Below are 12,014 nucleotides of genomic sequence, written 5' to 3' on the forward strand. Positions count from 1 at the left end.
TAACGTTAATTATATTTTTAATTATCATTTTAAAAATTAAATACTAAACTATGATAACATTTATTTTACAAATCATAATCATTTTTAGAAAGATTCATTTCGTAATTTTACCAAATTGTTACAAAAAAAAAAATTCAAATCTGAAAAAAAAAAGATTAAAAAGTTCAAAAACAAAAACCAAAATGAAAAAGATAAAGAAGCATAAGCTGAAAACAAAAAACAGGGGATAAGAGAAACTGGAGCATTTGCATCCCGTTCCCATGCGATCTTCTAGGTGAGGGAGCACAAAAAACCTTCAAACATAAAAAATATACTAATAGAACACCACATCAACATATATCCAACTTTAATTCTTCAATGAGCTGCTTGAAATTAAAGCATCTACACTGTATGTTTGTTTTGATCCATTTCAGTCGAATCATGTTACAATATAATACAAATTTTCAAAGGAGCGGAGGGTTTTTAGTATATTCTAGGACCTCATCTTAGTATAATATTAATAATACATCTTGTTTCCAAAGAGTGGAATGGTCTATTTGATGCTTAACTTGCAGGTGTTAGATTTTTTTTTTGATAGTCGCATGCAGGATGGATGCAAGAAATATGTTGTATATTAGCTTTGTTGGCAGATGAGATGTATGTTTACTCATCAATTGCGTTTCACATATGAACAAGAGTCACTCTGCTCACAGCAGTTCAGTTCACAATGTGTTGTTCTAAAGCAAGGTTCATTCCCGTGGTTGATAGTTTTTAAATGAATTGTGGCGATATTGTTGGGTTCCAACGTGGACAAATTCATTCGTCTAATATGATCATTTATTATCCACTAAACTTAGATACATTAGCATTTGAGTTTTTCATATTCTATGAATTGAACCCTATAAATACATACATCCATAATTAATCAAATAATCAAACAAGGGTGCTTGTGCTTCCTTTGATGTATTCAGTAAAAGCAAGAGCAACCAAGCCTAACATGGCAAATCTACCATTCCATAGCTCTGCATCAGAGGACATGAACGCTTTTGATTTAGACTCCACACTAACCCCTCTCAAGAGTGGAACCAGAGAAGCAAGTGACAAGATCACACTTGTCCCCAGGAACCATGTGATCCCGCCATTGGATATCTGTACAAACACACCCTCCCCTTTGGTCACCTCCATTGCTAATGCTACCACAAATCCTATCATGGCAAGTCTTCCATTGATCCTCTCTGGTGCTGCCCCACTGAAAGCCAGAATATCTATCAACTTGCTGCTCACCTGCAGTTATTACTCGTGTTAACGGGGTGTCAGATTGATAATCAAATTAAAAATTTGCAAACATATTCTTGTGTTAATGATGTTTGTTTGTATGCTCACAACTTGATATTTAAATATAATTCTCTACTCACCCTTTGTGAAGGTGCTGGTGGTGTAACTGGATTTGGTGCCTGCTCTTCCTGCGATCAAAGACCAATGATATATATGGTCACCAAATGCATATGTTTTCTCTTAAACCCTTTGATGAAATACACAAAACACAACAACTACAAGATCACATCATGTGATATAATACTAATTAATAGTAAAATTTGTGAACTAATACCTCGGCCATGGACCGAACTACGAGGCTAGCTTTCCTCCTCGGGCTTGGAATGCCAAACTGGTTCACCCTGCACCTGTTAGAAATGTTGGTCACAGGACAGGCCAGAATAGAAGACTGCATAGCATATGATGAAGCAGCAGCCATTGATGAATTTTGTTAGTAATGTGTGCTGGAACTGTTCCTGATGAATGTACTATTATTATGAGTATCTGGTTACAATGGCAATTAATACAATAGATAGAGGTACTTATATGATTGCTATTCTTGGCACCTAAGCTAACCACAAAGAATACCTAAGGAAGGCTTGAAGAGAATTTTTCCTGCAAAGAGACTTAACTTTGAATTGTAGGCAGAAGCAATAATGAAGCGTGGGTATTTTTTTTTTTCCGCTTGAAGCATACTTTAGGGCTTAGGCTCCAAAGGTAACTTGGGTCGCGTGAGTTAACTTGTCCAGGCATACATGAGAATAGCCAGAGATGTGCGTGCATGTGGCTTACATATGGACCAGAACGTGGCCTCGATGAACTTGGGATTGAAACTGTCAACTGTGGCACTCTTGAAAGTTGGAACCCTGCAAGGCTTCAAAATATACTATTATATTCTTCTACAGATTCTAGATAACTATTTTAGTATTACTCAATTAGCAATTATCATAATTATTGAATGATGCTGGAACATATTAAATTTGTGCTCTAAGAATATTCACAAGACTTATAAATATTATTTTCATAATAATTAAAGAAAAAAAGGCAGTGAGGGACTCAAGCATAATTAGTAGCAACAAGCCAACAACTGAACAAAGAATATTTCAGCCATTGATCGCTTACAGTGTCTTGAGCTTTCAAAGGTTCCTTCATTTTCTTCTGCTGGCCTTCATAGATTGACCACAATTCTCTGTAAGGCTTGTGTTTCTGACTTTCTGTTACTCTTTAACATTTTACTTTATTGCTCCTCTTTAGTTTGTTTATTTGTTTTAAGGTTCCTCTATGTCACTGTTATCTGCATTAGCAAGCAAATTCACGACAGGGGAACTACCTTCAGCTTTGACTTCTTTGTCCAAGCAGTAGAATTTGGACCTTTCATATAAGAGGTTGACTTCACTGAATTCTCTCAAACTTGTCTCCATGCATAGACTTCAAAACTTAAATTTGTAGGTACCTAACTATGATTTGTAAAGTCCAATGTATAGATTTAGTAATTGCATCTTTTTTGTGAAACAAAATGCAATGTTATGTAGAATTTCAATTAATAAGGTGATTTGATCTTCAGAGGAAACTGCCAGACTGGTAGATTAGGGTAGTATTTAGAGGTAGACGAAACTCAGACGAAAAAATTAGACAAAAGATGATTTAGATTTTAATATCTTGGCTATGGACATATAGTTTAAGAGAGGGCACTATGGTGCCATTTAATTCATGTAGCCAGTGCTATCTGTTAGGGAAAGGTTTATGTTGTTGTTGTGCTGTAAGTTGTCACTCATTCTTCAACGAGATTCATTTGAAAAAGAAAATCTTTTATTTTCATCTAACACGTCGGTGTGCATACTTTTTGTTTAGCACAACAAACTGCACATCATTTCTCAAACTCCTTCATGGATGTCTTGTAACATGAAAAGAAATGATATAGGTGGAAGCAATGATGAATATAGAAGTTCCTCCCGCACATGGATCTAAATTTATTGTTTGATATGTAATGTGCTGCAGACACTTATAATGCATCATCAAGCTTATTTAATAGCCCTTCTTCGCCCATTAGATGTATTGCATCTCAGAAATCAGGCAAACGCTGGAAGTGCCAGCATTGTTTATGGCAGAAAGCCTTGCCCGGATAGTTGCAGGAGTGGAAAGATGCGGGTGATACTGTCCCTAAGGCAAAAGATTCTCAGAACTTGTGACTGGAAGATCTGGAACATCCTGCTTCTGAAAGTTATAGAGAAACTATATCAGACAATTAAAGTCTGAATGACGATGGGAAAAGAATATCCTATGAAGATGCAGAAAATGACAATTTAAAGATTATGAAAATGCTGAATTATGCACTGAGAGTCAGTTTAGACGACAATTTTCTGAGAATGAAGATGCAAAAGATGCATGCTCGTTCTATTTGGCGAAGGGACCGAATGAATTGTATGAAGCATCATCTTTAGAAGTTTCAATGTATGCTTCTAATTCAAAGAGGAATTCAGATCATGATCCTGATAATCCTAAATCGTGCAAGTCAAGAAAACCAATGGATAACAGCTTGTTATTGTCTTGCAAGTACAGTAAGGTCTCCTTTTGTAGCATTGAATACCGTCTACCAGATGGCTTTTATGATGCAGGACATGATCTGCCATTATAGCACCTTGAAAACTATGAGAGAAATGGGTGTCTTCTCACGTGTGAAGTCATCTTGTTAGGCAGGCTTGTTGTTATTATTACTATTGGTAGTAATAATATTAGTTGTGGAAGTACTGAACTACTGATGGTAGTTGTGTGTTAGTGGTTGTTTACAGTGATTGAATTGTTTTTCTCTTTCAGCTTTCTTACAGGGATGAGGAGTCGGATGCTATTATGTATTATACTCTCGCTAGTACAGCGATCTTACATCTGAAGCCCTTAAATAACTTGAACATTCTTGAAAATCAAGCTGTTATTGACAACTCGAGGATTGCTTCGCTGCTTGCACTTTTCATGTCAGATCATTTTGGAACAGCAATAGAAGTGCTATTGTAGAAAGGACACGGAAGTCTGTGTCTGCTTCAAAGTACAAGAAGCCTTATGTATGTGCTCAACTGGGAGCAGCACTGATATAAGTGTATCTGCTAGATAAGTTGTTGATACCATAGAGAATATTACTCTCTCCAACATCTCATAGTTCCAATTAGAGCTGAGCAGTTCGGTGGTGCAGACATAAAACCTGCTTTTCAAGGTATCATTGTTGTGTTTATTCCAAATTTTTGTACGTAAACCTTTCTGCTGGAACTCTTCCATTACCTATCATATGATCTGATACAATTCTATTGTTTTGAAGTATTTATGCGATCACATTGAGGCCCCTATATCTTATGAGATTTTAAGAGATTACATGGATTTTTTAGCACGTGCATGGAATATCATCCTCATTAAGAGGGGGTGATATATGCATCAGGATGCTTGCTGATGCTTGTAGTTGTAGACCACATGATATAAGAGAATAGAATGATCCTGAGTGCTTTTGCAGGTCTGTATCATCAAAGGCATATTTAGTTTAAAATGATGTCTTTGCTTATTATGTCATTCTTCCTAATCTACTTGTTTCAGGTGTATACCTCTTTGTCGAATCAAAATTCCTCTTTCAACTGGAGGAAATCTTGATCTTGGTTGTTCCTTTCCATCTTTCTCTGCTTGTGTCAAATTCAACTACTTTAGTTAGGTGAAGGTATGTTACCGAAGTCCTGCTGGAGGTTGAATCTTGTGCCAAGAGTGTGATTTTTTTTTAATCACTCTAGTTGATTAGTGGGTGGTTTTGGGAGGTGGATTATTTGCTTATTCAGTCGCTAACTCATTTATTTCCTGTTTCAGATATAGGTGTTCTTTTCCCACTAGTTATTTAAATTGTGTTAGTGTAGTTTCATATACATGTTTTTGCATGATACTGAAGGTGCGTACTTTGGAAGTTCAGGATAGTTCAGCCTACAGGATAAAAAATTTGGTAACATAACTTTTTGGGAGAAGCAAGAGTTCTAGGTACTCTGGACCACCCTTGCATAGTAGAAATTGATGGACACCAAATTCTTGCCCATTGGAAACTCTCTGCGGATGAGGATGTCAAGCGTAGTGTTTTTTTATGAATGTGGATGGAGGGTCCTTAAAAGTAAGATTTCTTATAGCAATTGCTATTAATACTGACATATTGTCTGTTGTTTAACTAAATTTTTGCACTTTTTTAACTATTTTTTTTTTTTAAATCCCCCTAACAGAACTATCTCAAGAAGCTATCAGAAGCGGGTAAAATATTGGATTTGGCTTTATATAAAGACGTTATTTGTGCTCTGTCCCAGCTGCACTCAAGGCATATATTTTTGCTTTTTGGTTTGAAATGTGCATAGTTGTATGAATGTTGATGCAACATAAAAAACAATTTTGTATTTTGTGACGGCACAGCACTGACTCGTGTTGTCACATAGAAGCTAACATTTGGTCATTTGGATGTTCACTCCTTGAGATGCTGACTCTGCAAAATTCCATATTATACACAAGATATTCTACAAGATGCAACCACTTAACCGTGTTAACTAGGCTATATCTTAGGTTGGGTGTCCCTTGTTCTCTCAAAATTTATTCCTCAATCGGGTGGTATCATTAGAATCATGATATATGCATTCTTTTTCATTTTCATTGTAAGTATTAGGCCTTAATGTTAGGCCTTAACAGTCTATGAGTAGATGATAGAAACACAAACTTGCTACTTGCTAGTATTGCTTAAGAGAATCATGGAAAATCATACCTTAAAAGCCCTACATTCCTATTTCCTAATAAGCTAAGTCATCCAGTTTTTATTGCCAGGATTCAATAATGAGTGTGTATTTGAGTTAGCTAATTTTAGAGATACCCGCAAAATGTCATTTTCCAGATCGCGAGGTCTTTGGCAAGTAACTTTAAGAAGAGCAGTGATTTGCTTTTCGTTCAACCTTTTTGTATAATGTTGCTTCTCAACAATTTTGCAAGCCTGGGGAATGAGAAGCAGGTAATAATAATGAATCTAACTATCAGCAAGAAGATTGGTTACTTCAATATCCATAAACTTTCCTACCTCCATAGGTAAATAGTTTGCCTTCTTTTGGTTTCCAACTTGTAGACAATGAAGGTGACTGTATTTAATAGTGAAACCATACATCTCTGAAAAATATTCAACAACTGATTTCATAGTCGAGTTCTCATCAACATGAAGCCTATAAAGATATAACGTCCTTATAAAGAGAACTGTTGAAAAGAGGATTTTCTTTTTTTGAAATTATTGTAGGACAGTACCAGAAGGAAAAAATAACTACACTTGTTCTCTTGTTAACCATCTTATAGTAGCTCCCTAAATTGTACATCATTAACATTAAAGAAAATAGTTTGAACAAACTGTGTTTATAGAGTACCTTAATGCGAACAGCATCAGACAATTGCCTTGACAGTAAATCTTTTCCTAGCAGCTGGGCAGCATACTCCACTACCGGAAGAGGTTCAATAAATGCAGCAGAAGCCATATCTTGGAAACACAGAAGAGAGTAGAGAGAAATTTCATGTTGAATTGGAGTTGAATAAGAAACTGAATTCTAGGGTGAGTACAATGTCAGAATTTGGAGTGCCTCACGTGGAGCATTAGCACGCTTACCAGCAAGAAACTGGGCCAAGTAGAAAAGTGGTACAAATTTCCCCTAGCAGCAAACTTGATCACCACTTGTATGCTTTATTAATTAATTTCTTAGGTACCTCTGTTTCTCTAATCATTTTCTATGAAGAATCAAGTTCCACGAAACTAATCGCTGATGTTAGTATCAGTTTGCTTGATAATTGATATGCTAAAAATAAAGGTGACTCTTCAATGCAAGCCACGTTATGGATACATTATTATAGTCATCATGCACAAAGAGGGGCTCGAGATTTTTTTTTTTATATATTTTGTTATAAAAGTACTTAAATTTACTCATTCTCATGTTTTTATTTTCCTAGCCAAAACAATCACAAATTTTACAATTTCCAATTGGCAAAACACACATTCATAATAGTAAAGTAGACGAGCATAAAACACATATCTAATCGGTAAGAAGGCTGATTTGTGTAGCTTAAATTAAAAATATGCAGGCATTACAAAGTGCATATCAATTCTCAACTCTCAAGATTTTCCGTTTGTGCTTCTCACAATATCTTCTTTCAATCACTGCTAGAATCATCCATAGTCCTTAAAAGTAACATTAAAAACAAAATCAACAAATAATATCAACCAACTTGAATTTGTTCTTGCATACAACTACATCCCCATAATCAGGTGATCTTATTTCTTCCGGAGGTCAATTCCAGCTTTCTTTGCAACTGCATCGAGTCCATTCTTCTCTATGGTTTTCAATGCCTTGGTTGATAACCGAAGCTTTACATAGCGCTTCCCAGCTTCCCACCAAATCCTCTTGTACTGCAGGTTTACAAACTGCAGTTTCTTCGTCTTGTGGTTTGAGAAAGATACTTTGTTGGCCTTGTTTGCTTTCTTTCCAGTGAAAGGACAAACTCTCCCTGAAAAAACAGATAAAAAAAATAAATAATAATAACAATAATAATAATTAAATCAAATAAAAAATAAGATAATAGAATAATCGATCACTATCAAGTGTCAACAAAACATAACAGATTCCAATTAGGTTCCTCCGCCACTAATGATAATCTAACTTGTCATCAATGAGTAACATCCATATTAGCATATTGTTAGCCATGCATGTCACCCTCTTAAAAAAAATAAAGACGGTAGAACTAGAGCATATGTCGCCTAAAGATCAGGCTGAAGCTCGAGTAAATATTAGTGTTAGTTTCTTCAGTCCAAGAAAAGTGAAATTGTAATATATAGTAATTGCCCAGCCACAAGATAATATACGAAGAAGCTTCAAAATCACAGTTGGTAGCTTCAGGATTACTTTTTCCTATTTCCAATTTCTAATGATCTGATCAAAGTATCAAACAATTAACACAAGCTTCAACTAAACAAAATGCGGTGGTCTTCCTTCAATATACATATGACTCAAACAATATCACATGATCACGTTGAAGTCATCGGCTTATGGGTTGTGTATTCTTTATAATAACTCAATTGTTGTTGTAGCTATTCAAATCAGCTACCTTTAACAGCCTGGTGCAGGACACAACATTTTTGTAATCATCCACTTATAGCTAAACATAAAATATAGTAATTAGGGAGTAATTTGCTATTTGGTCAACCTCCCTTAGTTACTTTTGGCCATGTAAATGATTGATTTTTGTTTTGTTAGCTGCTTAAACAAGGCTGTTCTTTTGGCAGAGAGCAAACTCATAATGGATGAATCAAGCAGAGATACTAGGAGACTTTGTAGTATGAACAGGTTGAAGAACTCAAATGCTTGGCTAAAATCATGACAGCACATGGGTATCCACCATCTTAATCTTTATTCCAGATCCAGTTGTCCATCCATCAATATTTCCAGTATCAGGAGCCATCAAAATGGATAAGATACATCCTGGGTGAATAAATGTGTTAATGTGTCCTCGTCCAATCATGTGACCAAGAAGGTGATTTCACAAGTCAGAGTCCTTCAACTGATCACGATTGGGTTTAAGGGTTTCACTATTGAAACGCAACCTACGATGTTAAAAAGGTTGGAATATGAAACTTGTAATTGATGTATCACCTCTCAAGTATCTATTATGAAGTTAGTCAGAGATAACATTGGTTTTATTATGATGAATTGAACGATAACACTAATCCTTTTGGCCCAAAACAGGACAATCTTCGATTTATTGAATTCTAAATTTGTCTTCCCTACTTGGAGTGAAGATGGTGCATGGCAGATAGCAAACAATGAAAGGTAAAAAATAGAAATTGAGGGAAAAGGGTAGAGGAGTTACGAGCAAGAGGCTGGAAAGGTAAGAACTTTGGAGAGATGGGCGCAAGAAGGGGCGTGGGGGAAGGGTGGTACGAAATTTTGATGCCGCTGAGGTGGGAAGTGACGAAGGCAAGCTCTGTAAGAAAAAAAAATGTGCAGGAAGCATAAACAATTAGTAGTTTGGACTTTGGAGTTCAAATTATGTTAATTGAATATAAATAAACAAGGAAATGGAGTTGCACTTGCCTGGGTGAAGGAGATTGGAAGAAGAGGTTTTCGTTTTGGGAGGCTTCAATTTGAGGGGGAAGGTGGATACTAGTGCACAACCTGCCATTGCCATTCTTCTTTCTTATCTCTCGCTCTCCTTCACACAACTCACTTTCGCTCCTATATACTTGCTATACTAACCTCATCCACCTGGTTTTTTTTCCTTTGGTCTGGGCCTAAAGCCACTAAAGGAACCCGGTTTGGAAAACCGCCCCGGTTCCACAACACAAGCTGGATCCCTGCAACTAACGAAAGATGAAACGGATGAAGAGCCATGGTGACCTCCAATGCATGGTATCTGAAGCCACCGTCAGCAGCTCCTGCGGTTGCTGTGTTACTGCGATTGAGACCATGGACGTTCAGTGATGATTGGTCTGTGCTTCCCCTTCCACGTTGTTCGGAACGGTTCTCCTGGGCTCGTCGCCTTGTGTCGTGGAGCTGCCCCTCAAATCCGAGACAGAGTGAATAATCTCGAGGGTGGAAATCTCTGCTGCTTCAATTTCAAATGCAAACTGGCCTGCGACTTGTCTCTGGTTCTCCATGTGGATCTGCTGGTGCTGCCTTATTCTATTTCTCTCAATTGTTTATAGTGGCTAGTCTACAATTCTATTCTATATGCACCGCACTTATCAGATCACACTTATCTATATGATCGGATATAATTTTGGTTAAAAAATTTTGATATGGAAACAAAATGAGTGATATATTTTAACATAGTAACTTTTGGTGTTTTTTAAAATTATGGGAGTACACAAATCGGACAAATCGGAGGGTCCGATTTGTGTTAAAAAAATTTAAAAAATTCAAAGTACACAAATCGGACCATGCGAGTTGTTTGATTTTAAAATTTTACTTAATAAATCGCATGGTCCGACTTGTTGTTAGGCAAATATGAATTTCGAAAGCTAGAAAACGGACTCTCCGAGTTGTTTGTTGTTATCAATTTCTTTATGAAAGGAAGAACTCGCATGGTCCGAGTTCTATTCACTATTCACTGACACCATATGGCTGTAAAGCACCTGTATTCCCCACATCTGAGTCCAACACCACCTTTTCTTCCATATTCAAATTAAAAAGTGTATAATTTTTACATTTTTTAAGTCAGATTTGATCTGATTCGATTAGCATACTTGGTCAGTATATGTTCTTCGGGTCCTCAACAATATTTGTTACATTCTTCTCCTAGTCCTTTTTGGACCTCCAACATTTAGTCCAAGCCCACAATATTACTTGATATAGTTACCTGCACGCTTAGAATCTATCTTAACAACTCAATGTAGGAATCTTCTTAATCTCCATAAATTTATGCAACTAACTTCTATTTTACCAATCAAATTTTCTTGTAATTTGATCTGAAACCATAACTTGTCTCTATTATATTTTGCAAGACTTTAATTGACACAATCACATCAATTTTTATCATTGGAAAGATAAAAGAACAATCACATGGTAATCAAGCTGGCTTTTTTTTTTTTTTACGGTATCCCTCAACCCGACCGGTCAAGGATTAATCCGTCGCGAATCTGAACTCCATTTAAGGGTCTGCCGCTAGTCAATGAGTTGCTGCATGCACAAGGCGAGATTCGAACCTCCGACACTTACTTAAGCGGACAAGTGAGCTGACCACCCGACCAACCCAAATTAGTTATCAAGCTATCTAGAGATCTCGGTTTCAAACGTGTATAAAGTCCATTATTCCTTTAACATCTTAAATATCCTTTCTTTGTTAAAGAGGGATCTGAATCAACCGATTACAATTTTTTTCAAATTTGTTACACTTTCTATGATACTTGATGTGATGCGATTCCAAGACTTTATACTCAACTCTACTACAGATACCATAACTATTTACAGTAAACACAACTTCCTCTTTATTTTGGAGGATTGCCAACTTAAAACTTGATTGGAGCTGAATTATAAAGCGAATCTCTACCTCCAAATATAAATTTGATGTTCAAAAATTCTTGTTGTGTCACGGCCTCCAAATATAAAGTCAAAGAGTGCGATGAATATTATTGCGTTTTGAAATTTGAGGGACTATTCTGTCAAATTGAAATCCTCGCCACTATTTTCACCTATCATGGCAGATTCTTTATCTTCTCACGGTGCCTCTTCTATAGGATTTAGTTCTCCACCCTCTACAGAGGTTGGTGACATACTAAGAGAAGTTGTCATCGCAATACAAGCTTACCAAAAAAACAATTATCTCTCGTATCATAAGTACCATTGTTATCACAATTTAAATAAATTATAAAAGATAAAGATGTCATCAATACTGATCTAGGTATAACTACAAACATTAAGCTAGACTCCCAACATAACAAAAAATTGAGAATTTTAAGTCAATCCTCTTAAATTAGCGATCACATCCTCAAACTTCATATACAATATAATTTAGTGATTCTCACCTTATAAAAATTCTTACAACAGTAAAATAAAACTTACAAATCTTAGAGCATTTTATAAATAGATAATATTTATATACGGACCATGTTATTTTCATAGTTGCTAAATATTAACTTGAAATTTGATGTCTTTGAATATACTTTTTTCCACAAAATAAATAAATAAAAATATTTTTAAAAG

At 35.9% G+C, this 12,014-nt stretch overlaps 2 protein-coding genes and 1 long non-coding RNA gene across 3 annotated transcripts; 1 reads left to right on the forward strand and 2 right to left on the reverse strand.

Moving 5' to 3' along the window:
* LOC107626513 (early light-induced protein, chloroplastic) lies at positions 787-1,827 on the reverse strand. The gene is made up of 3 exons (XM_016329416.2): positions 1,589-1,827; positions 1,395-1,442; positions 787-1,263 (listed from the first exon to the last, which is right to left on the reverse strand). The coding sequence occupies exons 1-3, from the start codon at positions 1,730-1,732 to the stop codon at positions 913-915; spliced, it is 543 nt and encodes a 180-aa protein (XP_016184902.1). The 5' UTR covers positions 1,733-1,827; the 3' UTR covers positions 787-912.
* Positions 4,109-7,510, forward strand: LOC110269135. The gene is made up of 2 exons (XR_002358251.1): positions 4,109-4,789; positions 4,870-7,510. It is a non-coding gene; the product is annotated as an uncharacterized LOC110269135 (long non-coding RNA).
* Positions 7,361-10,011, reverse strand: LOC107626514 (50S ribosomal protein L28, chloroplastic). Its single transcript, XM_016329417.2, has 3 exons — positions 9,408-10,011; positions 9,184-9,297; positions 7,361-7,824 (listed from the first exon to the last, which is right to left on the reverse strand). Exons 1-3 carry the CDS (start codon positions 9,499-9,501, stop codon positions 7,592-7,594), a joined length of 441 nt encoding a protein of 146 aa, XP_016184903.1. The 5' UTR covers positions 9,502-10,011; the 3' UTR covers positions 7,361-7,591.

Source organism: Arachis ipaensis, chromosome B02 (assembly GCF_000816755.2).
Source record: "Arachis ipaensis cultivar K30076 chromosome B02, Araip1.1, whole genome shotgun sequence".
Lineage (NCBI taxonomy): Eukaryota > Viridiplantae > Streptophyta > Magnoliopsida > Fabales > Fabaceae > Arachis > Arachis ipaensis.

What these genes read in the sequence shown, in the direction of transcription:
- LOC107626513 (XM_016329416.2), bottom strand. Translation starts at nt 1,732, where the DNA reads ATGGCTGCTGCTTCATCATATGCTATGCAGTCTTCTATTCTGGCCTGT. An exon ending in TAGTTCGGTCCATGGCCGAG is followed by an intron (nt 1,443 to 1,588) that starts GTATTAGTTCAC and finishes CTTTGATCGCAG; the next exon opens with GAAGAGCAGGCACCAAATCC. An exon ending in CACCAGCACCTTCACAAAGG is followed by an intron (nt 1,264 to 1,394) that starts GTGAGTAGAGAA and finishes TAATAACTGCAG; the next exon opens with GTGAGCAGCAAGTTGATAGA.
- LOC107626514 (XM_016329417.2), bottom strand. Translation starts at nt 9,501, where the DNA reads ATGGCAATGGCAGGTTGTGCACTAGTATCCACCTTCCCCCTCAAATTG. An exon ending in TTCCAATCTCCTTCACCCAG is followed by an intron (nt 9,298 to 9,407) that starts GCAAGTGCAACT and finishes TTTTTCTTACAG; the next exon opens with AGCTTGCCTTCGTCACTTCC. An exon ending in ACCTTTCCAGCCTCTTGCTC is followed by an intron (nt 7,825 to 9,183) that starts GTAACTCCTCTA and finishes CTGTTTTTTCAG; the next exon opens with GGAGAGTTTGTCCTTTCACT.